Below are 25,989 nucleotides of genomic sequence, written 5' to 3'. Positions count from 1 at the left end.
AAACTCTCTCAAAACTGTCTGCTCTTTTTGTGTACGCAGCAAAACTGGAAAAGCAACAGACCGACATCAACATACTGAAGACAAATCTGAAAGGTATAGATTTTTCTGTGACCTTTTATTTACAATTTGTCGTCACACATACAAGAAATAAAAGTGAGTCCTCTCCATCAGTCCGACAGGTGGCTTTCTCCGCCTCTCTGCTGGCTGAGGGTGCAGCGACTATTGGAGCCTTCAAGGAACACACCACTCTGATCTTCAAAAATGTCTTCACAAACATCGGAGGTGCCTACAATCCCAAGACAGGTACTGAACTCTGGAATATTAACAATAAGTGTTTCAGTTTCTGCTTTGTTTAAAAGTCACTGTGATCATCAAACTTGGCAAAATGTTCCCACAGGTGTCTTCACTGCACCTGTGAGAGGAGCTTATCACTTTGAGTGGCACATGGGCGTGAGTGGATTTCCCACTGCTTCTGTGTTGGTCAAGAACACACACCACATTTTTGCTGCATATGAGAATCAGTCACAACATTTTGCGAGTTCGTCTCAAGGTGCTTCACTGCTGCTGGAGGCTGGAGACGTTGTGTTTGTGCGTTTGTGGAAGCAAAACAAGGTATATGACAATCAAAACCACCATACCACCTTCAGTGGTCATCTGATTTTCACGATGTAAGGAGGGAAACACTCCCTCTATAGATGTTTTTCACCTCGATCTATATGACATTAATTGACAATAATGTTATGGTGTTTCTTTTTCAAAGCTTAAAGTGATGGGTTTTTCTGAGTCTCTGTAATTTGATTCTCTGTCATTTGAATAAATCAATTTACATCTTAATGTATTCATCAATTTTTTGTTCCCCTGTGAAATAACACTAGAAACAGACAATAAAGGCGGTGGGCTCTTCAGCAATTGATCCTTTTGCTTGACATACAAAACATGAGATATTGGACCCAGATTTGCAATAACTGAGCCAGAAACGGATGTATAATATCAAATTGATGATCAACTTTTATTAGAGCTTGAACACACACATTGGACTGTATTGATATTCATATTCTCTACCTATGGGATAAGGATGTTTTAGGCTAGAATTAGGTATAGAAACAGTCTTAATAATAGATGTTATTTTAAAATGTGAAACAGACAATAAAGGCAGTGGGCTCTTCAGCAATTGAACCTTTTGCTTGACATACAAAACATGAGATATTGGACCCAGATTAACAATAACTGAGCCAGAACCAGATGTAGCCTACAGTAAAAAAAAAAAAAAAAAAAGAAGAAGAAAAAAAAGGACTGAACTGAATTATGTATTATGTATTGAAGGTTTGATATAGATACTGCATTCGACAGGTGATGTTAAATTCTTGGTTATAAATTGGATTCTGGGGGGGTTGTGGATGTAAACGTCTAAAGAGGTTTCTCGGAAACATTTCCTCCTCCGTCATGAACAGTCGTCATGGTGATGCTCTGTCTGATGCTCTAAGTTACCTACCAGCTTGCAACAAGAGCTCTGTCAGCACAAATATCCCGCTCCATTAAGGTCTCTCTGAATTGAGTGTGTGTTGACGCAGTGAGTTATCTGTCAGGGTGGGGGGTTTTTTTGTTGTTGTTGTACCTGCAGTAGCCATCGGTTCAGATCACCTCCCACTTTAGAGGGGGTGATTGATGAGGTGTTGTGGGCGGAGTTGGCAGAATAAAAAACATCTTTAACCAGTTGAAAAATAAAAATAAAAATTTAAAAAGCTCATATTAGTTGAAGTGTTCCTTTATTGCGTCATTTTCACTACTTAATCTACCATCAAACTGTCCTGTATTATGCAGCCTGACAGTGACATCAAACTCCTTCTTGGTGAGGTATAAGATTATTTGATATAAGGTCACATAAGGTCTGTCTGTTTAAGTAGAAGAACATTACACAAAATAGACTATAACAACAGGAAAGAGGGTCTGTAGAAGTAGCCTATTTATGCATACATTTATGCATAAATTACTACTTTTTTTTTGAAGCATCTTTACTGTGTCTGTTAAAGTAGAGTAGTTATTTCATCATATAATGTTTCAGTAATTTATGATATAAAGACTTTTTAGACTCTGCAAAGGGTAGAATCGACACGTCTGAACCCTATTATGTGAGGACAAGATGAATTATAGCTGCTGCGCAGCGATGGGTCGGGTCCGGGCTACTTTTGGGCAAATTTAGGCAATTCTGAGCAACAAACAGGAGAATAGGAAGACAAGACAGTTGTCCTTATAATGTCCAAGTTGCATCAGTTGAGGATTGAACCCACAACCTCGGGAACCAAAGACCGTTGTCTATCACACTGAGCTAATTGACAAATTGCATTCAACAGTGGCTTCACAAATTGAGTAAGCCATTCACTGTCGTGTAGGCAGAAAAAGAAAAATCCGTTTTTGAGGTAAAATAATGATATGTATTTGTCAAACATCTACTATGAGTCTAAGATATTAGGAGCCTTCGCACATGGTCCAGTCCAAGCTATTTGGATTTTTAAATTTAGAAGCTTGCTGTGATGCCACCATTAGGACAATTATCTTGTGTTTCGTGTTGAGAACATTTGACATTTTGATCTGTCATCATCACCCTGGCTGGGTCTTGAACTCACAACCTCTGACACCAAGAACCAGCGCTTAACTCAGTGAGCTAATTATCTGGAAGTGAGACATGGTGTGTGTCTTCTCAAATAGACTCAGGGAGTCAGTGTCCGGGCAGCAGTTGTGAACGCAGATTTCTGTTATCTAAACAAAAATCTGTTAATACATAAATTGCATTTAGACAGCAAAATAGCTTGAGGACATCTGCCATTTCGAACTGTCATCATCATCATCTTCACCCTCGCTGGGTCTCGAACTCACAGCCTCTGACACCAAGAACCAGCTCCTAACTCACTGAGCTAATTAGCTGGTAGTGAGACCTGCTGTGTAGCTTCATTTATCCACTCAGGTGAGTCAGTGCCCGGGCAGCTGTTGTGATGAAATGGTCAAAATGTCAATAATTCAGTCATCTAAACAAAAATCTGATAATACATAAATTGCATCTTGACAACATGGAAATGTTGGTGATTTGTTTTTAATGATAAGTGTTTTGCTTCATAAGAGAAAATATGATGTTTATAAATTCCAGTCTCACATTGACTGCAGTTGTTTCCATGAGAGCAGAATTCAAAATGTTCTAGAAAATTCAGTTTTTGAATTAAAATTCTGATATTTGCCAAACTTCATCAACCATGACTCCAGAATATTCTCATTTTTTTTCAGGAAGTTTGAAAATGTATTTAGCAAGAATTTGATGGTATATGTTTATAGTACTGTTTACAGTCAAACGTTTTCATGCACTGTAGGCTCAATTTTTGCTTAATCAAAAATCCGAGAAACAAGTTTTGTGGAGGACGGTCTGGAGATGCTCTGTAGCAAGTTTGGTGTCAATTGAGTAAAAATTGTGGGAGGAGATACATTTTAAAAGTTTTACAGTTATTGAAAAAAACAGAGTGATGGACTTCATAATTTGTAATAAGTTTAAGTTGACAAAAGTTTCAGCAGTATTGAGGCGACATTGTGGTGAAGTTTCAACACTGTAGCATCTACCGTTGGTTTGGTAGGAATTTTTAAAGTTTTTAAATTTAAACGCTTATTGTGCCCCCCCTGGGAGGGGGGGGCACATGTCCTTGGAGTTGAGTGAATCTGGCATGGGGTCGGATGTTTCTGTGAAGTTTGGTGAGTTTTCGCCCATGGGAAGTATGACTTCCTTGGAAGAAGAAAGAAAGAAAGAAAGAAGAAGAATTCCTAGGAATACAATAGTGTCCCGGCAGCTTAGCTGCCCGGACCCTAATGACGATGTTAGTGAGTTTTTACACAAATATATATATAAAAACATTGTGCATTGTGTTGTTTATTTTTGAGAAGTTACAGATAATGCATTGATATCATAAGAACAGTAAATAAATAAATAAATATGCTCCTGCTGGACTTTTAGTTAGATTTCAGATAATCCGCTGCATCAGACATGAAAATATGTTTTTGAATAAATGTGGGACTGTCATGCAAATCAGCAACATCTCAAAATGTGATGTGAGATGTGGCGACTTTTGGAAAACTTATGGAGGTCAGTGGTTGTAATATATGGACACAAGACTGAATATTATAAAATATGGTTGTCCTCCTTATTTATGATGAAAATATTCACATGTATGTAACTCTTTGGTTGCTTGTGCAGCCATTTTGCTGGTGCTTGGACCAATCAGAGGTCACAGTTTTGTACTTTTGTGCTTTTCCACATACTGTTCCCATTGCATTTAGGATTTGCGCTTTGAACTCAGTCATGCATTAGGCTATTTGACGTCTTTATTTCCACTCTGCGCTGCCGAGGAGCAGGAGGCAAATTGAAGGATGGTATTTGTTGGTTTTGGAGGTGATCAGATCATGTCGGCTCATTAGCTCTGTTTGTTTTACTAAGTGTTGTAACTAGTCAATCAGGACTAAACTGTGCCACTTCACATGTGCTGACTGGCACGTTATCTGGTTTGACACACACACTTTAGCCAATTTGATTGATAAGGTTATAAAGACTCCAGGTCCCTGCAACGTGGCAAACAGCTTTACGTCCCCCCATATGTGCACACAAGTCAGTGGGCAGTGGGCGTGTCCAGGTGGAGGTTTTGGAGCTTAAATAGAGAGGAGACCCTCTGTTCTTCCTCACACCAGTCTCTGCTCTCAGCTGCCTCCTCTTCATCACAGACTCACCTCCGTCTCCAACTCTACAGGTAAGCTAAGCTCCCACTCCTCCTTTTACCTCCACAGCTCCACAGTTTCTTCTATTGTGATCAAATGTGTGGTATATTGATGTGTTGATGAAAAGAAGGGATCACCGCCGACACGTCTTCACTTGCATTCAAAAAGTAGTTTATTAACAAGAAGAAGAGCAGTGTACAAAAAATGTCGAATCTTGGAGCATCTCATGGTGCCAATGTGAGATCTCTCTCTATGGCTCAAAACCACAATATGCTTTCTAATTCCAAAACTCCACCTTCTCCCAACATAAGGATATAACTTTCCATATTAGGCATTAACTGTTCAACATTAATGGAAGCATTCTGTAAATCCAAACAATAGCTGTATCTGTCTAACATACACAGTTCATGTATTGTGTTCATAAACACAAGACAGGATCTAGCCTATATACTGTATAATTTTACGACTTTGAGTTCATGCTTCGGACAAGGCTGAACATCATCTTAAGGCTCTGAACAACAAAAACACATTCACCTGGGTGCATCTCACAAGGGTCACTCATGTCTCATCTATTACTGTTACTAAACACTTCCTTCAGTTCCAAGAAGAACAGAAGAACATAATACATGATGTTAAAGCAAAAAGTTCAGGTGGATAATACACTATAAATGATATGTTGGCTAAAATATGTATTATAAGTGCTCTTCCTCCTCCTCTTCCTCCTCCTCCTCCTCCTCCTGCAGCATGGCGGCTCTGTGGCTCCAGTCTGTCTCTCTGCTGGTCTTACTGATCGTATCACTGCCGGGCTCGCAGGCTGTCGCCCCCCCACAGCACCTCTGCGGCTCTCACCTGGTCGACGCCCTCTACCTGGTCTGCGGGGACAGAGGCTTCTTCTACAACCCCAAGAGAGATGTCGACCCTCTGCTGGGTGAGGCACAGACCACGCAACAAGCAAAACAAAATCTGCATCTCCATTAAAGGGATAGAACACCCAAAATTCAAATTTCAATACTCATTATCTACTCACCCTCATGTCGACTAATTTTCAGAGTCCTCCGTCCCTTCTCTGAGTTACGGAGGGGTCCGCGCAGCAGTATTTGTCCATATAATGGTTGTGAATGGATACCACTTTTCTTCATCCAAAAAAACACACCAAAAAACATCCAAATACCTCCATACTGCTCGTCTGCAATGTCCCTCTTGTATTGAAGCCCTGACATGAGAAATTGTTCAGGAAAAAATTAAATAAGTCTATATTTTAAGCTTGTTTGTAGCGGAAACTCCCAGTGTCTCAGTTCACTGCTCTTCCTGTGTCAGTGCAAATCTCGGAACAATTTCTCATGTCGGGGCTTCAATACAAGAGGGACATTACAGACGAGCAGTATGGAGGTATTTGGATGTTTTCTGGTGTGTCTTTCTGGACAAAGAAAGTTGGTATCCATTGACAACCATTATATGGACAAATACTGCTGCGCGGACCCCCCCGTAACTCAGAGAAGGCACGGAGGACTCTGAAAATTCTCACAGCTCTTAGTCGACATGAGGGTGGTGGTAGATAATGAGTGAAATTAGAATTTTGGGTGAACTATCCCTTTAAAAAGAAAAACAGTAGAAATGTAACTCTGACTAACTTTTCTGTCATGTTAGGTTTCCTCCCTCCCAAGGCGGGCGGAGCCAATGCAGCGGGCGGCGAGAACGAAGTGGCCGAGTTCGCCTTCAAGGACCAGATGGAGATGATGGTGAAGCGAGGCATCGTGGAGCAGTGCTGCCACAAGCCCTGCAACATCTTCGACCTGCAGAACTACTGCAACTGAGCAGCGCTCGGCCCCCCCTGTACCACCACCCCCCACCCTTCTCTCTCTGACAAACCAACTACTGTCAAATGAAGTGCTCACAAGTGGATGAAATTATTTTTCCTAGAAAATAAAGTTTTGTCAATTGAGAAAATATCAGGAACGGTGTTCATTTTCATTGCAGTCACAAAAGAACGGAGATGGACAGAGTACTCGACTCCAGTACTTGAGTAAGAGTACAAATACTACTGGTCAAAATTTACTCTGTTACAAGTAAAAGTAGCTCAGCCGACATGTTACTCGAGTAAGAGTAAAAAAGTAGCCTAAAAGAACATGCTTTCAAATTTACTTTAGGCAGAGTGCGAATTATACAATGACAATTGGGGGGGTCAACATTTTACACAGCGCACAGTACAGCCCAGACGCGTGCTTGAGTTAACAGAAGTCTTACAGTATCTTGCTTGTTCAATGAAATGTCTACAGTCTGTAGATGATGATAAACCAAATTTTACACAATTTTACAGTTCATGCGGCACATAATGTACCACACAAACAATTTTTGTAGTCACCAACAAAATATTCTAGATCTAAACTGCCGAAATTCAGACCCATGCACACACACCCTAGCAAAGACAATTAAATTGTCTAGTCCACTAGGGGTGTCTGAAATTTTACTACAAGCATCTTCCTGGCATGACTATGGAAATACTGTATATTGTAGTATTTATGATTACTAATAAGAAAGATACATGTTTCAACCCCCCCTATCTGTTATTTGTACCTCTTTTAGGGGGGTTGAATTAGGGGGGTCAAACCCCCCCAAACCCCCCTGTAATTCGCACTATGACTTTAGGTAAAAGTAAGAGTAAGAGTAAAATTTCTCATTTTTCACATCAATGAATTAGTAATTACTATATTTTTTTCTAAATGAATTTAAGGACCTTTTAACTCTTGTTTCTGAGAATTAACTCTTTGAAACCAGCTGCACTGATGTGCTACTTTTAGGGGTTAGGGTTTCCTTCTTTGACAAACACAGCTTGTGTCCAATAGGATTTTAGAAAAAAAAAAAGAGCAGACCTGAAAGTAACGAGTACTTTTCAGCCTTCCTAGAAATTAACTCGAGTAAAAGTAAAAATATTTGTCTTGGAAATGTATTCAAGTAAGAGTAATAAGTACCAACGAAATCTAATACTCAAGTAAAGTACAACTCCTCTTGATGTGTACTCAAGTAAATTTACTCCGTTACTGTCCACCACTGCAAAAGAATGATGAGACATTACAGTAATTATTAAACACATTTTTAAGGTTGAAATCCCAAAGATTTGTTTCCTCCGTGGTCACTATGGTAAAAGCAAGTGAGGTTTAAAACTACAGCAAGCAATGTAGGAGAAAACCAGACAACCCAGAAAAACTAGTGTTGTTTTAATAAAGAAGTCAGCCAGTGAGGAATAAAACTTACCTGAATGTCTAAATACAACATATAAACATAAGTGTACTACTGAGATGTAAACCAGATATTGCACTCCATAAGATGCAGATGTTTAGGAGAGATTGAAAGTGACAGTCATAAAATTGTTGGTGTTTTAGTAATCAGTATTGTAAAAGGGAAAAAAGAAAAAAAGAAGGAATAATAAGTAGTATTCAGTGTTTGTTTTTAAATGGAAAGATTGATACCCTATCTACATTTACAAAGATGCTGAAACATATAAGCCACAAGAGGTTGTCATCTGTTCAGTGTGCACTACCACAAAATAATTGAAAATGTAGATTTTTGTACTGACATTTTATCTTTTGTTTTTTGTTGTTGTGGCATGTAAATATGACAGATTTTATTATTCACAATATTAATTTATAATATATTATTGCAGTGATTTATTTTGAGGTCAGGTAGCCTATAATATTAAGTATTCAGTTTCCTGTTTCATTTTATCAACAGGCACAGCCCATGCAGGTTGAGTCCTATTTTATTTGCCCGTTCTTTCTTTTCTTTTCTTTTTTTATCCACTTCGCACTGCAGCAGTTGATGAGCGCCATACAGAATGGCCAGTAGGTGGCACTTGTGTCATGCAGTTTTTGTTTTTGTTTTTAGTTTTTTTTTTCTCTCCTGCTTGCTCCAAAGCTAGAAGGAGCATGTGCTCTGTAGGGAGAAAGAGACAGAAACGTATTATCTTGGACCTGGGGACGGTGTATAAAAGTGTCTGAACAATTATCTTTTAAAATAGGTAAGCTCATGTGCTTTGGAAACTTTTGTTATTTTTCATGTGTGTAGCTACATCTGAAGGTCGAGTCGAGTCGAGTCGCAGGCGGTCGCAGGTGATGCTATTGCTAGCTTGCAGGCTACTAATCGGTTTTACATCAAGGTTGAAATCAAGACAAATTCATATGGTTAATGTTAAACGATGCTACCATGTTTACTTTCGGATTTGTTGAGTGTAAAGGTGCATTTATGTAATAGCTATGTTTAATCCAAGAAGGGCAGTTGTTTTTTCTCTCCTGTGCCTTCATCAATTTACAAACAAGTGGGCAACTTCCCGCCACTAGGGGGCGCCCGATGCCTACTACGGGACTCAATGAAAGTGTTATTACCATAGACTGTATGGTTATTACTCTGTTATTACAGCACTCAAGTTCAGACAAGACAGAATTTTGTTATGATAATAATGATTTATGTTTTCCTTAACAGTACGGTGTTTCCGTAGTGTAGTGGTTATCACGTTCGCCTAACACGCGAAAGGTCCCCGGTTCGAAACCGGGCGGAAACAGCTTTTCTTTTTGTTTTGTTTTTTCTGATATGCACAAATGTTCGTGTGATAGCCTTTTGGGTTTTTTTGTGTGTTTGTTTGTTTGTTTTTTTACATGCACGCATCGTTTTCATGCCTGTTTAGAGAGATCAGAGCGCGGAAGCCTGTGAAAGCGAGATGTCCGACTCGTCCCTGAACGCAGCCGTGGAGGCGAGGGGGGCGGGTAGGTAGAGAGTAGAGACCAGCAGACACATGTGCTGTGCAGCTTCTGTAACTGTGCAATGTCCGTGGCTGTTGCACCTCACGGGGAGCGGAGTGTCCTCACTAAAAACCCGCAGGATTACAAGCGTCTCGTCCACCGACCGGTTCGTGCTCTCTCCTTCGGGCTTGTTATGTCTCTGAGTCCCTGAACGCCCCACACCGACCGCTAGCTTCTTCCCTGTGATAAGGTAACGTTCAATGTCTGCGGTTGTGCAGGTGTTTTGGTTTTTATTGTCACGTCAAGGTGTCAGGGATGTTTGTTTTCACATGAATCCGTTGAGATGTCTATGTCTCACGCACCACGCTATGAGACTGTTATTATGGAGTAGTTTCGGACTTTTAAAAAACACAGTTTATGTTTTACCGCGGCCATTTTGGCATAGGTAGGAGGTGCTTCAGTTCAAACTACTGCTGCGTTCAAGCCACAATGAAAAGTGTTAGTGAAATTTGGCGTTGTTTTTCAAACCCAATGTTTGTTTGTTTTTTAAATGACAAATAACTTAAGTTCCTTGAGCAGAGTGGGGCTTAAATAGTTGAAACTCTAACCCTTTTAATGTTTATGATATAATTTAATGTTCTGAGCTCTAATTTTCAACTTTATGAAGTTGAAAATTGAAGGGAAAAATCTACTGTGATATCTTTTGCTATGATGGACCTTTATATTCTACTACTCAGAAGACATTTAGTCAAACTTTTTTTATCTCGATTCACCGCCTGGGGTTTATCAAGGCTGAATAATTAAAACTAAAATGTCTGGTAAATTGTACCAATCAGTGTCTGCTGTCCAGTGTCTTGGCAGACATGCAGTCTTGTTTATGTATTCGTATGCAGCATTATTATTATGATTCTTTCTCTAACCCTTTTCATGTTTATGATATAATTTAATGTTCTGAGCTCTAATTTTCAACTTTATGAAGTTGAAAATTGAAGGGGAAACTGTACTGAGATAGTTTTTGCTATGATTTTGCTATGAGCTTTATATTCTACTACTCTACTAGAAGACATTTAGCCATGTCAAACTTTTTGTCTCAATTCACCGCCTGGGTTTATCAGGGCTGAATAACAAAATGTCTGGTAAATGGTACCAATCAGTGTCTATAGCTGCTGTCCAGTGTCTTGGCAGACATGCAGTCTTGTTTATGTATTCCTATGCAGGAATTATTATTGATTCTTTAAAAATTCTCTCACAATTTTTCACTGTAATATTTGGGCAAACAAATGTATTAAAGTGGGTTCTCAAGTGTTGTTGTAGTATAGATATAGATCAGTATGGTATTGACAGCATAATCCATACAAGATTTCAAAAGCAAATAAAGCCTCTTCATCTGTATATAATTTGAATCCGACTCTCATTTTGGCTTTCAATAAACTAATGTCATTTGAAAAAAATCTATGATTATGTTTGGTTAAATAGTAAATGAGTAGTTTTAACACTTATTTTTAGAGCCTTTATAGGAAGTTTTCTGTGCAAGCTGACAGGGAGTATTTCTGGATCCACTCTGAGATATTATGCTGGACACAACGTAAGTATGAACTCAGTTTAATTCACATGCCACATGTTGACAATGCTTTTCTGTTCTATTTAATCTGCAGAAGAGTCAACTGAATCAACCAGGACTCTCAACAACGTCTTATTTGATTTGGGGTTTGGACGTCAGCATGGACAACATTGATGACCACTACATTTGGCAGCGTCGTATCCACCATGGTATTAGGTATCAGAAAGTTGCTGTACCCTTCCCACAGTCTGTTGAAATCGGTTTGGAGTTTAACGCTGCACTGGAAAGGAAGGAGAAGTTAGATCAGTGTCTGCTGACGAATGGTGTGATGCTGGAGCTTTGTGACTTTGCTAAAACAGTGACCAAGTCTGAGAAGTATTTCCTGTATGAAATACTAGAGTTCAACTTTGACCTCGGCGTGGACACGGACAATGACATGCAGTACTATGACTACGCAACACGTGTTCACAGTAAAATAAAACTGCTGAAAGAACAAATCAGGATGAAGCCACATAAATGGAAAGAGGTATTTACACTACCAGATCCAAACATTATAATGGCGTCCACAGGTTCAGAGGTGCCTCGACGGTCCTACCCTAAAAGAAACAAAATTGCGGATAGTTCGGTCCTTACTGATGGGAACAACAACAGTCAGTCTTCAGAACATCAGATGATGGAGGGTAACGGGACTGTAAGCAGTACGTTGTTAACTATGAAGAGAAAAGGACATCATTTCAAGCAAAGAGATGACCTCTACCCTTTCTGCAGAGAAAGTGGTGTGACTCTGGCTGTTGGACCAAATGAAACACCCAAACAGAAGCTTGACCCAAACCTCGTGACCAATGGAGTGATGCTTGAGATGCTTGATTTTTCCAGAGTGCTTTGTGGAACACACACTCAGATGATATGTGACTTGGTCAAGCAAAATTTTGGCCAGGAATTAGATAAGCAGCAGTTCCGCTTGCAATTCCACAAACTGATGGAGAGCAGATACACCTTCCTCACAGCTGAAGACAGAGACGCTTTCCGAAAGGAGATGTTCAAAGTCCGGATCAAGAGACAGGAGCAGAATTGTAAAAAGAGACGAAAACCTAACACAGATTTCCAAGAAATGGAAACACTAATAGTGGCCAGTAAAAGAAGGGTAACGCTGAGACAGAGGTATAGTGATGACCAAGACATTGATCAGGATACTGACTTTTCATACACGTGTCCTATTGAGACGGATACGCAGTCAGGTCCTGAGGTCGGATCAGAGGAAATCAAGTTCGAGAGATGTTCATCAGGAACAAAGTTAGCAGAGTCACTGGACATAAAGCAAGAGGAAGAGGATGTTACTGTCTCTGCAATGCATCCTCAGGCTAATGGCCCCAGTTCTCCTTTGTTTAAGTTTCAGCCAAAGGATAACACGATCTCAAGACTGTTTTCTGAAGACAAAAACAAGAACATAAAAGGGAAAACAGTTAAACAGAGGTTGTGGATGAGGCGTGCTAACCGATCGAAACAAATCCTGAAGTCAAGCAAAGTGAACGACTTGTTTGCACACTGCAGAGAGATCGGTTTAGACTTTAATGTCGGCTCAGGCAACAGACAGATCTTGGACCTACAGCTGCTCACCAACTGGATTTTGTTGGAAGTTTTAAAATTTGCAACTGCGATGAGGAAGACCACACGGAGTTTCCTATTTGACATTCTGGACAAGAACTTCAAACTCAAGAATACATCAACACAAGATGAACTGCGTCAGCGTAATTTTATGTTTAACTTAATAACAAAAGAAAAGACTCTTCAGAATCATCCCGCAAGATGGAAGACAGAGTTTCTCAGCAGTCCCCTCCAGTTCCCCGGGGTTTACAACACTATTGATGCTACCAGAAATGTTCAAACTGAACAGGAAGATGAAACAAAGCAGTGGTTGAAGGGGGATTCATTGTTCTCAGGTACTAGCCAGTGGACAGATGCTGAGCTTCACCCATTCTGTAAAAAGCTAGGTGTCAATCTTTGGTCGACAGAAGAACATCTGGCAGGCGACAAGCTTGATTTGAGTGTCTTGACCATAGGCGCTGTTTTTGAAATATTCAGATTTGTCCGAAAGCTGTGTGGAGAGGTCGACGAGACGGTTAATGACATACTTCAGCACAATTTTGATCTTGATCTTCAAAGCGGTAAGACTGAGGCAGTGCAGGTGATCCAAAGATGGTATGTGACACAGAAGAGAATGATGAAAAGGCAAAACATCACACCGAAGATAAACAGCTGGTTGAACATGGTTATCCCACTGAGTAATCACACACAGCTCAAAGTGCAACAACCAACTAGCAACAGGCTGAAGGATCAGGATTCAGAAGATCAAAGTGTAGGTACAGAAAGGAGGGCTCTCAGTGGAAATGTGGGACAGGTGAAGAATGTCAACAGCTATCACATCTGCAAAGAAATAGGGTTGGAACTTGATATTTCTTCAAAATTAGAAGCCAAAACAAAACTGGATTTGAAAGTGCTGACAAGGGAGGTCCTCTTTGAGGTGCACCAGTATGTAGAACAAAACTGCAGCCATTACGTTCCAGCTTTGTACAAGATCCTGGAGTTCAACTTTGACCTTAGCTCTCAGAGTCACCGGAAGGTGGAGTTCGCTTGGTCAGTTGCCTCTCAGGTCATCGCCATGGCAGGGAAAACTGGCAGAAAGAGAGACTATCTAAAAACAGTGTTTGAGCTGCCAATGGAGTTTGCAGAGTCATCGCAGTTTGTCTGCAAAGAGGAGCCGGAGGACTGCTTTGGCGAGGCAGACCTTAACGCTGATGACGACATCATGTTTGTCCGAAAACTGAAGCCTGTTGACATTGAGGTAGAGGTAGAGTAGAACATCTGTGTTCAGATAAAAGCTGCAGTGAGTAATTATTGTAAGCGTTATTATTAGTTGATGTAGAGCTGAAGCAATCAATTGATTGGTTGATCATCAGAAAAACAGTTGCATCTGCTTTGATGATCAGTTGGATCAATCAAAGCAACATTCTGAGTAAATCACCTTGGGGTTGGAAAAGTTGTGACTGATAATGTTTCCATTATTTTACTGTATGACACATGAGTGCCGAAAAGCCAGATGCATCCAGGACATTCCCATTGTGACTTAAGGTGCCTGTGCTGCTTTCTGATATTTACCAGCTGTAATTCATGGCTTCATTACTGGTTAATGAATCATTTACTAATGTTTACACATCATATTTAGAAGAACGGCTGTTGATGTTGCCAAGTTGTGAAGACACTTTGTCCCCAGAGGATGGTTTGACCACTGATCACGCTGTTGAGGAACGTCCGACTCAAACTCCCTTCATAAACAATTGACAGTGACAACAAGAGACAGACGGACAGTCAGTTGAACAAGGCCACTAATGGCTCATCACATTCCATGAAACCAAAGACGTTTATTGAATTCATACCAACACTCGCACCTGATGACTTATTATTGTGAAAGTCGGAGTTTACTTGAATGGTTTACCACTTTTTGTAAATTTGTGTTACTACTGACGACAACACACAGACACATTATACACAAAGCACTTCAAAACGGGACACACTAGAGGAAACTTCTCCACCTCAATCCGTCATAAAAACCAACAATGTTTCCCATTTACTGTGGTTTTCTCTACTTTTGGGCCCTGTCCAGACCTTGTGTTCAACCAGGATTTGATCTCAAGTGGTCATCTTAGTGCCTTCAGTGACCTTCCTCACCTGTAGTCAGCTGTACAGTAACATCACCATCTCTAGATGTGAAGCAACAGCAGTTCTCTTTGTATTCCTTGTGAAACCAAGCATCTGAATTCCCAGACACCTTAATTTCCTGTAGCTACTGCCGATCAAGAAACGTCCTTACAGTCTGCAGCACAGCAAATTAAAGTGTCTTCTCAGATTTATTCACAGTCACAGTATTAATTTCCATCCACAATCAGAATCTGTCACTGTGGAGTACAGGACCACTCCCAGTAAACGTATCACTCATGTAGGTCACATCATTAAATGAGACAACAAACTGATTGCAGCTGTAGCAAATAGACTGTAGCTGCCCCTAAACTGTGCATCTTAATAATAATGACTGATGTTTTCAGCTGCTCATTGTTTTTTTTGTTTTTTTTCATGTGTATAACTTCCTTCACATCATGCTTTATCACAGATCATTTGACTCCCCTTACTATTATTATCATTTATCAGCACATTAGAAACACAAAATAAAGCACCAAAAGAAAGGCAGATACTGTACACAAAAATAATATGGGTTAAATATTAAGTTGAAGTGGTGCAGTGAAAAGGACAATCAAAAGAACTGTGTATATCCTGTATAAGTATTTGGTATTTGCCAAAAGGTTCTCAATGTTGTTCTGTGTGAGTAATTACTGAAAGACACCACTAGATGGAGCAAGAATCCAGGGCTCCATTTAAGCCTTATTACTGTAATAGGAACAGAGACAGATGAATCCCAGTCGACTGTTGCTGAAGCTGTATGTTTATTTTGTGTTATTGTACAGGAAATAAATGAACAGCCACCCAACTCTAACGACTGTAAAACGACAAACTCTGTGGAAATGTCAGAGCTCAATAACAATAATCCAAATAAAGTCAAATATTTTCGAACCACAGATTCTGTGTTAAGTTTTCATTCACTTGTCAATGTTCAGCTGCTGAGAGTTAAATTATGGGGAGCTGAAGCTGTCGTCATGGAGACAGAGTTTAGTCAAAGTGCGAGGGGGGGTGTTTATGAATGAGACAGACACACACACAGCAGGAGTAGATCTGTCAGTCATTCCTTCCTGATTTCCCAACTCCCTCCTCTCTGCTTCTCTCTCCTGAGAGTGAGAAACTGCAATAGCAACAAAAAAGCAGCAGGGTTCAGCAGTAGGTCACGTCAGAGACCGGGGACAAATGACCAGCTGTGTCTGGGTGTTTCAGGCAGGAAAGCTGAAAAGAGGATAAGGTTGTAGACAACTGATAATAAACATTTACAAAAACAAAACATAATTTGTTTAATGCACCTGAAAATTACACGAAAAAATGTGATGCACAGCGTGTGAACTGAGTTTATCTTGGGTCAGTGTGTGTGTGTGTGTGTGTGTTTTTGGGCTTTAGACAGTTGAAGTGGTGTTGAATGATGTACAAGGCAAACGCTCCGGGAATACAGGGAATAGAGTGTGTTGGAAAGTTTAAAGATTTCCCAGTGGTAGAAGTGACACATACACTCTGTTCATTGTGATTAATTCATTTATGATAAGACAAGTTTTTGCTCTGATTGTCACTTGTGACCTTTGACCTTCTACAGCAGCAAGTGACAGATGTTGCAGTTCAACATCAGCTATGTCATTTTGTCATATTTAACACGGTCATGCTTTATATTCAATTACCGTATATCATCAGTGGCTTTGTTGATTGTGGGCATAGGCTACTGTTAGATAGATGCTAATTTGACTTTTTTTCATTTTCTTCTTTATCATTTTATCTTAGACTTACTATTTTCATAGAAATGTGACGCACTGTTGTGCTGTCCATGGTGCTAAAGTCACTGATTCGTGCAAACTTATCGTCTGATGTTAAACTGCCTCTAAAGCAAAAAGCAAGCTCATTTTTAGAGACATGTTGGAGAAGTGACGTAAGAAGACAGTAGTAAGCTAAATGTTGCACTGTTTTTTGTTATTAGGAGACTGAATTCAATGCACAAACCTGCAGATTTGTCCTGTCTCCTTGCATCCTTGTGTCTGATGATGTCTCCCCAACAGACTGCAGCATAAAACAACACACTTTCCACCACAAATTGATCAAACATCAGCAGCATCCTACTGCAGATGTCAAGAGAGTTAGTTCTATCGTCTAGTATGTCAGATTGGATCGTGGGTAAAAATTCAGAGTTACCAAACTTTGCTGCTACCAGTTGAAGCTCATGTTCTAAATGTGTTGAATATAATTTTAAACAATGATATTATTGTATTTTAACCAGTAAAAAAAAGTAAAACAGTCCTGAAGTTACTCTCTGCTGCTGAGTCAGTGTCATGATGAGCCACTGCTACTTGAAGGACACTCACAGCTCAAGTCTCTATTCACACAGTTTCATTCATTCATTTTGTCGACATCCTGCAGTGACTGTGTCCATCGCAGTCAGCTGATGACGACAGGCCTCAGACTCAGACTCACATGCCACCAAGTGGCCACACATTGTTAATCACTGCTGTCGCCCATCAGGCTGGTTGTCGTCACTGTCAGTGGCTGCAGCGGTGTAGTAGGAATAATGTACAGTAGCCTATATGACTCAAAAGGAGTGTGACTTACAGTAAAACAAATAGTTTTATCCTTGTGAACACCCAACAAATCTCAAATATAAAGAAGAATGAAATGAAAACACTCTGAAGTACCTCAGAGCTGTAACTGTGTAAATATATTTCTTTTTCCAGTTGCTGGTTCCTTGAATATCTGTGACAGCTGTTCTTTCAATAATAAATAGATGGTGCCCAGTTAATCTTTCTGTGCATGAAACAAAGGTATTCAAAGTAGTTTACATAGTTTTGCATTGCAGAGCCTCTTAGAAATGATTAGCTGCTTCCAGCCCACGTTGCACTGAACTCAGAAAATTAACTCTTCTGTGGACTCGTGTGTTTTCACTCATTTGATTTCTCTCATCAGTTTTTGAATTATTTATCACATTTAAGAGACACGTGTACTGACTTGCACCTCAGGTTCAGTCTAACACAAAGTGACTAAGTAGATTTCCTCAAGTACTTTACTTAAGTACAGTTTGAGATATTTGTAACTACTTTACTTGAGCATTTCCATTCTTTGCCACATTTGTACATCTCAAAGATAAATATTGTTCTTTTTACTCACACAGCGGTTGTTACTATAGTTTTTCCTGATTATAATGACACATGTTTACTAAAGTGACATTTTCCGTGCAGGATTTGTATTTTTGCAAATTATAGCTTACATAATGTCAAATATGAATACAAGCAGACTGTACAAACGTGCATCCCTGCACAGACAGTGCACCTGCTGTGTGTACATAGTCACTTAGTACATTACTTTTTCAGTTTGCATCACTTTTATTTGCATGGTTACAACAAATATTCATATTATGTCCATGTGCACCCTCCTGAACACTGTGCAAACCACACAACCACAGTCAAATACAAACCTGCTTAGCCAAGCAATAAAGCTGATTGTGATTGTGACACGTGTTGTATTAGTGCTAATGAGATACTAAATGATAACTTAAATGAATATAATAATACTTTTCCACCGCGGACTAAACTTATTATCAATATTCTGTTGAACATCTGGGGGTTTTTTTCAGTGAAAACAACATCGCCAAATTCCTAGTTTTCACTGCTCCGCCATTAACCACAAACCGACCAATAGGATGTCGTGTTTTCCCTGAAGCGCCCGCCCCCCGCCGCCTCTGATTGGTCCGCTCGGTGCTCCATTACCTTTCATCCGCTTGTCGCTCCGAGAGAAAGGTGAGCGGAGGAAGGGAGGAAGGAAGGAAAAGCCCATTAACGGAGGAGAAGAGGGAGAGAAGGAAGCGCGACGACGAACCCGAGCAAAGTGAATCCAGCTCGTTTTTGTTTTTAAAGTTAATTCATCCAAGACGAGGAAGAAGAGAGAAGGAAAAACCGACAAAAAAACAACAACGAAAGAACCGGCGGAGTGACCGGGAATCAACAGGTACGTGAAGCGGTCTCTGCAGGTGCAGCTCGTGTCGTGTCCCTGCGGTGGTTTCGGTTGTCATCTGTCAAAACTTGCACAGATTGACCCCATGTTTAAGTTAGGTTCAGTTAAAAACAAAAATAATGAATGAAATGTTTAATAAAAAACCTCAGCGTGTCGTTTGTAACGCGGATAAACACAATAAAAACTGATTAGAAGCTGACAGACACAGCAAATAGAGCTGATCAGTGATCAATAGTGGATCTTGATACTAACACAACACATCTCCTAAAGGTTTGTGGTATTGTTGTGTTACTGATTAGATATGTTGTTGTTTGGTGGATGTACTGAGAGGATTAAACGCTGAATCCAAAGACAAGATATGAATCAATCAATAGCAAGTCTGATTGATCATTGCAGTCCTCTCAAGAATAATCATGATATCAATGTATTTTATCAATAGGCACCTTTCAAAGTCAGAGTTGAAAACAATTATTCAATAGGCTACAATTTATAGGCTAAGACAATAAACAAAAACATGATAAAGTAAAGATAAAACACCCCAAAATGTGATTGTTCACATTTTTAAAAGCTATTTATCTGACATTTTATCTATCAAACAAGTAGATAAGTGATTGATCAACTAAATATCTGATTGATTAAGTGATAAATGTATGAATAGTTTTATGAAAATAACTTCAAACTGTACATATTATATTTTCACAATTTCTCTATTGGTGAATATGCCCGCCCAGCCCAGCCTTCTCTTATTTCTCATTCTCATTAGTTTGTCATTTTGATCTGTTAATAATATATAAGTTATATTTGTTCTGTGATGCTGAACTGTTTATGATGATGGATTGGTCAATTATGGCAGAATCTATAGCTAATCAAATCAGTCTGTGTGTTTGCACTTTAAATATTTGTGGTGTTTAGGTGTGGAGTCAGATTGGTGGTCAGCTGTGATGTGATGTGATGTGCAGCGTGCACAGGAGACAAACTGCATCTAAAACGACCGTTATCACCGTTTTTAAGTTTCTATTGTCGTATTATTTGTGTTGTGCGTTTCTTATGCAATCGCTCCTGTTTGCCAGAATAGTGAGAACAACATGGTATTGTCCTTCTTTCACCTTATCTCCCTGTGTCAAACTGATACCTGGCTCTGAATTATGCACAGCAGCAGGAGCAGGAGCAGGAGGAGGGGGAAGAGGGGGAGGAAGGCCTCTCTACCTAATGACTGCTCTATGTTTTATTTAAAGTGGGAACAAAAGCCTGTGCGGCCGTGGCAGGGCTGTTCAGGGGGGGGGGAAACCAGACACTGGTGTTTTGTGCTGCGGCTGAAACTGAAGCACTCATGCGGTACATTGGTCAGATGGTGGGAGCAGGAGGAGCACACTGGGCTCTCTGTGCTGCTGCTGGACTGCGGGCTCGGGGCCGCTGACCGGCCTGGACGCCGCAGAAACACTCACACCGATGTTTAGTGCACATGTTGACGTCTGCAGGGAGACTAAGTGTGCATATGAAGGAGTCAGAAACATACACAGTGTAGGTAGGGAAGTGAGGAGATATCGATGCACTGACATGATACTTAGCTGAGCTGTGTAGTAGTGATCCTGCAGAGGGGTAGTGATATGATACATTGTGATATTTAGAATATAAAAGAATATAACATACAAATACAGTTTATTTTCATGCATCCAGACTCCTGTATTTATATTTCACAGTTTCTATAACTTTCTACTTCATAGTAATTGCTGAGGTATTAACATCTGCCTCAGCAGAAACTCAGAAGAGCCGACGGAAAGGATCAGATAAGATAAATAATCAATACTTCATCATAAAATGGTGCAGTGCTATAGTTTATTGATAGTATATTACAGCCCTAGTGATACTAGTGTATCGATTCTTTTGAAGTGCTGTATTGAGATTTTATCAATAGTTGGTGACGACAGACAGTGGTTTATCGATGTTGATTCCTGTATGAAATAATGTGGGAAGTTGCAGTGACTATGCACACTGTACATCTCTTAATGTTTACCTGATTCTTCTTATTCATACTCAGTATTCAGTTTTGTACTCACTGAGGCAGATAATTAGAGAGTTAATTCCTCCTACATTATGTACTCTGATTAGGAATATAAATACAGGTTAAACTGTTCTGAGTCTGAATGCAAAGGAATAAACTGTATTTGTTTGGGCATATTAATTTACATTTCAAGAGAAAAATGTCAGCATATCGTCCTGCTTTTGTAATATCCCAATTCACTGCAATATATTATATCAATCCTCCACTTCAGGATACGTTATCATATCACCAGATTCTTATACACCAACTATACACAGGTGCTGCTCACCTGAAACTCATCTCATTTGCTTGCATGGTCATGCACCGGTGGACTGTCCTGACTCAGCGACGCTCTGCTGCATGATCACGTCACTGAGTCCAAGTGTAAACACTCAAACATGTAGAAAACAAGCATTTAGTGATTGTTGCAATGCATACTACGTAGGTGTTTTTTATTTATCTTATGTGTAATGGGCTTCAGTGGAGGAGTAGGTGGTGTGTGTGTGTGTGTGTTTGCAGGGAGCTTAAAGAGGAAAGGAAACCAGAAACAAAGCATGGAAGCAAACAGAAGAAGGGCCCGGCTATAAAACAAGAGCAGGGTCACAAAGCCATGGGCCACGCATGTAAACTTAGCCTGGGTGTGGAAACGTGATCTCTCTCCGTCTCTCCGTCTCTGTCTAAGGAGACAAAAATGTCCACTTGTATTGATGGTGCGCTGCAGAATAAAAGCTGCTCGACACACAACAGAATAATAGGTGAGTGAAAGGCTTCGGGGCCTGGATGTGGTGCGTTCGGTTGTTGACAGTGGAAAATTACTCACGCTGTGTTTGAGAGTGTGGTTTGGGCTCGGATGTTTACATTCTTTGTGTGACCTTTTGCACAGTCCAGCGCTTCTGCAGCGATGAACTCACTGGTGTGTCTGTCTGTGTGTGTGTGGATATCAGGTTAAGTTTGAGGGGAAATTCACATTTTTATCTCTGCAGCAAATCGTATTTTTGCACATTTGTTGCTGAACGTGATCGAATTAAACCGGTAGGATAACATTCAGCTGATGATTAAGAAGTAATAAATCTGGATTAAATAACCTGTAACGCTTTGTACTGTAGTAAGAAAGCGTCTTAAGGTGTTGGATCATTTAAAAAAACACTTCTCAGGTTGTGGCTTCCTGTTATTTTTACCTGTTTTGTTTTCGTTTTCCTGTAAAAGGCTCTGCGTTGTTGTCGCTCATCCACCTGCATGACGACGACCGACCTGAATGTGAGGCTTTCAATGAACCTGAGAATAAAAGTGTTTTATCTTTGTAAAGGTGAAGGCTAAGTGCCATGAATGACAACATGACTCATTCCTGCACCAGACAAGACAGACGGGGAATTCAATGGTGCTTTTATATCTTTCTCAGACAGTGAAAGGAGTGAGAGTTGGTCAAGAGTCACTAAACCAACAGGAACAAGGAAGTTGGAACAGAAATATGTTGTTTTTTTTAAGTGCCTGTGAGGTAAAAAGTAAAAACTCTTGGCGGCCAAAGTCCATCAAACGGATTCCTCAGCAGGTTTAAAGTCTCGGGATGACATCGTGTTCATACCAGAGGGCGTTATGTCACACTGAGGTAACTGTACATTATACTATCAACATTTAAACATAATAATTAAACTGTAGTTAACCATCGAGACTCGTGTGCATGAGGTTTTGTAGTGACATCAGGCTGCGATAACGTGATGGATGTGTGTTTCAAGGTGCACACCTGAGCTTCATACCAGGAAGGTGAGATCAACAGATTTAATTCTGTAGATTAAAAGCTCAAGAGGTGGAGGAGAGAGAGAGAGAGAGAGAGAGAGAAACAGGCTCGAGATGCCACGTCGTGATAAAAAAATTTCCCCTCAGGAGGTTTAATAAGTAACAGGGAGGAAATCTGAGGCTGCTGCGGTGATTAACAATTATGAGGCGAACGCCACCGCGTTGAGATGGTGTGTCTGATAAAACTGAATTAAAGCAGCGCTGAGTAAATATGAAGCTGCTGCTGTGGTTCACTCAGGGTGAGAGAGGAAGCTGCCACATCGTGATCAATATATTTAAAAAAAAAAAAGGTAATTGTAGATTTAGAATATGTATGCGGGCAGTTTGAACTTCGCTACGGGCGGGAACGGGTGGGTTAAAAGAAACACTGCAGGATCGGGGATCGATTTATTTCATTAAAAACGAGATGAAATCAACGAAATAGGACCGCTACTCCTGACAAGTGCGTCAAAAGACATGCAAGCCAGGAAATATAACGAAATGTATCGTCACCTGCAGTCCACTGTTAGTCAGCGTGTGGGCCGATCTCGGAGTCTGAGAGTGAAGAGCGGAAGTTTTGTGCTGCTGGGAGCTGAGAACGCGGACCGTTGTATTTCATTTAGTGAGGTAAATTAAACATCTACTTCAGAAGATACTTCTGTAAAACGTTAAAGAAACAAACAACCCCATGAAACTCTTTATCAATAGCCTATTTAATGACATATTTTCTTCTGCGGGACAGGAAAAAAGACAAAATCAATGCATCTCTTATTGTGCGGCCATAAATTATCAGAGTTTTGCTGGTGCGGGCAGTCATGGTCAGAAATTTAGTGGGATGAAGAAAACAGTCCCACACAAGGCTCTAATGTAAAGTGTTATACTCAATATTGACTTCTTGTGATGTGGAAGATGAGTATTCGTGTTGCGTTTTAGTGTCTTTCAGCTCCCTGTTTTGGTTTTATGGTCTGAAAGCGCACTTGTTGTGGTTCGCTGGCTCTGAACCAGACAGGTGAAAGTTACACAGCAGCAAATATTGAGATATTTCCTCGAGGAGAAACAAAAAGGTTTCAGATAAAGGAGAGTAAATATTGGACTCCACTCCAGATGATTGAGAGTTCATCGTATCAGTTTTGTGTTTTGTGTTTTGTGACGGTTTCAGTCCAGGACGTTTCCCAACCAACCAACCAACACCAGTTTAATCAATCACTGGTCTCAGACGTCTTTTCAGTTTCTACCTGGGTTTGACCGCTCACCTGTCTGCAGCTCCTGAGTTACTGTCTGTCTCGGGTGGATGTGACGGAGACGAACGGCTCCCGGAGGTTATCACAGCTCATAGGAGAAGCCCTGAGGCGTGTGTGTGTGTGTGTGTGTGTGTGTGTGTGTGTGTGTGTGTGTGTGTGTGTGTGTGTGTGTGTGTGTGTGTGTGTGTGTGTGTGTGTGTGTGTGTGTGTGTGTGTGTGTGTGTGTGTGTGTGTGTGTGTGTGTGGTGTGTGTGTGTGTGTGTGTGTGTGTGTGTGTGTGTGTGTGTGTGTGTGTGTGTGTGTGTGTGTGTGTGTGTGTGTGTGTTATCTGACTGGACCACACCTACACTATTGTATAGACATTATAGGACCCTCATTGTGACATGGCAGTGTCATGTGTCCTGTGTGTGTGTGTGTGTGTGTGTTAGAAGAACTACTTGAGGCCTCGTTAGGACGGAAATTCAATTATTACATAATAACACAACATAATTAATTAACTTTACTGTTTAACCTAGCAAACATAAACAAAGACGAGCGCGGACACAGATGAGACAAAATGTCCCTGAGGAGTTTTCTTTCCTCTGTTTACATTTGATGTTATGCAACCGTGTGTATAGTATATGTTTGGTTGTGTGTGTGTGTGTGTTCTTGTTTTGTTCTTTTGTTCTTGTTTCACTTCCAAACCTGTGATATTTATATCCAAGTTTTCTAGTGGGAGGTTTTCCTCTGTGCTGCCTTCACTGACACCTGTGTGTAACATGTGCAGGAAAAGCAAAGTCCAGTTTCATAGAATTAAAGCTGCACAGGTTAGTTCGTATATTTATCCTACAGTCTGTTAGCGTTCGGGGGGCGGCTGCAGCAGCTTTGATGTGTCTCTGTAGTTTGAACCGCAGAGTTTCCCATCATCCTTTGTGTGTGTGTGTGTGTGTGTGTGTGTGTTATAGCATGCCAACAGTGTATAGCTGCAGGGCCGGGTCATGTTTCATAGCACCTGATGAAAAGGTGTGGGTGAGGGGCTGTCACAGAGACCCGATCCCGATCCCGCCACAGACTTGGTCATGTGACTGTGATATTGTGACTAATAAAAGAAGCATTTACACCTGTTTGACACGATTTTTATTATAGGAGCTGAACTTTTTCAACTCAAGGCCGATGTAATAACGATAGTTTGGAGCAGAAACGAAGCCGAAAGATGATTAAATCATAAAAAAGCAGAGTCGGTCGGTTACATTCTGACTTAATTCCAGTCTAAATCACTGAAATGAAACAGATTGATGACTGAATATTGGTGAAAAAGCACAAATGACCTTAAGTTCGAGTCATTTTAGTGCAGTCAACAATGAAAATGATTCAACACGAGGAGATTTGTAGTTGCATTTTTCTCTTAATATGAACTGTCCTCAATCTGCATAAACAAACAAACAGCTTGGACTGAGCAGAAATGATCTGCAGATGAATAGAAACTGAATAATATATGTGATTTCAGATGCTGCAGGTGCACTGTGAGTTATTCCAGTTGGACGTTGGGGGGGAACGATCATCTCTAAACTGAATAAAACAAAACCAAAAGAGACACAGTCGTGTATTAGCACAGAGTGTAGATGATAACTCGGGTGAAATACAGAGAACATGATTTTCCTCTCCAGCGTTACAAAGTCCAGACCAGAGAGCTGCTCAGTTTCTGCTGAAGTTTAATCTCTGTGATTTGTTTTACAGCCTTAAACCCAACCTTTCCTCCTCCTCCTCCTCTTCTTCCTCCTCCTCCCTCTGAGGTAGGAAACCTGCCCTGTCGTCTGCTGTAAACGGAGCCCATTGTGATCCCGCTCCCTAAAATTAACCACGGTGGCGGCGGTGTCGTCGTCGTCGGTGCTGGAAACACAATGGGAGATTAGAGATCGCTTGACTCTTAGGGCGTGATGATGATGATGATCACATCCCTGCTCTGTTACTGTTACTCCGCAGTCGTACGTATCCAGAATAGAAAATAGAAGTTTTAACAGTGAGAGTTTTTGTCTCTGTGACAAAAGGAGACGTCCTCAGGTCTTCAGGTGGAGGTGGGACTGTAATTATCAGCACATTATTAGACTCAGTGGAGCTCAGGCCTGAGGTGGGATGAACACTAAACACTTAAGTTAACAAAGATCTATTGTAGTCTCCATAAAATGATCTTTTTCTTTTTCATTTTCACACTAT

General features: G+C 40.4%; 3 protein-coding genes and 1 non-coding gene across 4 annotated transcripts in view; all 4 read left to right on the top strand.

The window, feature by feature from the left end:
* The first annotated feature begins 4,740 nt into the window (after positions 1 to 4,740).
* Positions 4,741 to 6,698, top strand: ins (preproinsulin). The gene is made up of 3 exons (XM_085796786.1): positions 4,741 to 4,778; positions 5,490 to 5,674; positions 6,394 to 6,698. Exons 2-3 carry the CDS (start codon positions 5,491 to 5,493, stop codon positions 6,558 to 6,560), a joined length of 351 nt encoding a protein of 116 aa, XP_085652912.1. The 5' UTR covers positions 4,741 to 4,778; position 5,490; the 3' UTR covers positions 6,561 to 6,698.
* Positions 6,699 to 8,745: 2,047 nt separating this feature from the next.
* LOC146974145 (uncharacterized) overlaps positions 8,746 to 25,989 on the top strand; it is a 179,955-nt gene continuing 162,711 nt past the window's right edge. The window contains exons 1-2 of the mRNA XM_085797265.1: positions 8,746 to 8,761; positions 11,135 to 13,904. Coding sequence (XP_085653391.1) covers positions 11,201 to 13,897 — 2,697 coding nt within the window. The 5' untranslated portion in view covers positions 8,746 to 8,761; positions 11,135 to 11,200 and the 3' untranslated portion in view covers positions 13,898 to 13,904. The remainder of the gene's footprint in view (positions 8,762 to 11,134; positions 13,905 to 25,989) is intronic.
* On the top strand, positions 9,229 to 9,301 carry trnav-aac (transfer RNA valine (anticodon AAC)). Its single transcript has one exon. It is a non-coding gene; the product is annotated as a tRNA-Val (tRNA).
* Positions 18,519 to 25,989, top strand: part of shroom1 (shroom family member 1) — a 41,500-nt gene continuing 34,029 nt past the window's right edge. The window contains exon 1 of the mRNA XM_085797250.1: positions 18,519 to 18,735. The gene's annotated coding sequence lies outside the window, so the exon portion shown is untranslated. The remainder of the gene's footprint in view (positions 18,736 to 25,989) is intronic.

The sequence above is a fragment of the Trachurus japonicus genome, chromosome 14 (genome assembly GCF_045865225.1).
Source record: "Trachurus japonicus isolate A0001 chromosome 14, Traja_1.0".
Lineage (NCBI taxonomy): Eukaryota > Metazoa > Chordata > Actinopteri > Carangiformes > Carangidae > Trachurus > Trachurus japonicus.
The sequence above is the reverse complement of the archived record's forward strand: the minus strand, read 5'-3'. Positions and strand labels throughout refer to the sequence as shown.

Bases quoted from the DNA above. Each gene is read 5' to 3' on its own strand.
- ins (XM_085796786.1), top strand. From the start codon at position 5,491: ATGGCGGCTCTGTGGCTCCAGTCTGTCTCTCTGCTGGTCTTACTGATC. The intron at 5,675-6,393 runs GTGAGGCACAGA...CTGTCATGTTAG, and splicing joins AGATGTCGACCCTCTGCTGG to GTTTCCTCCCTCCCAAGGCG.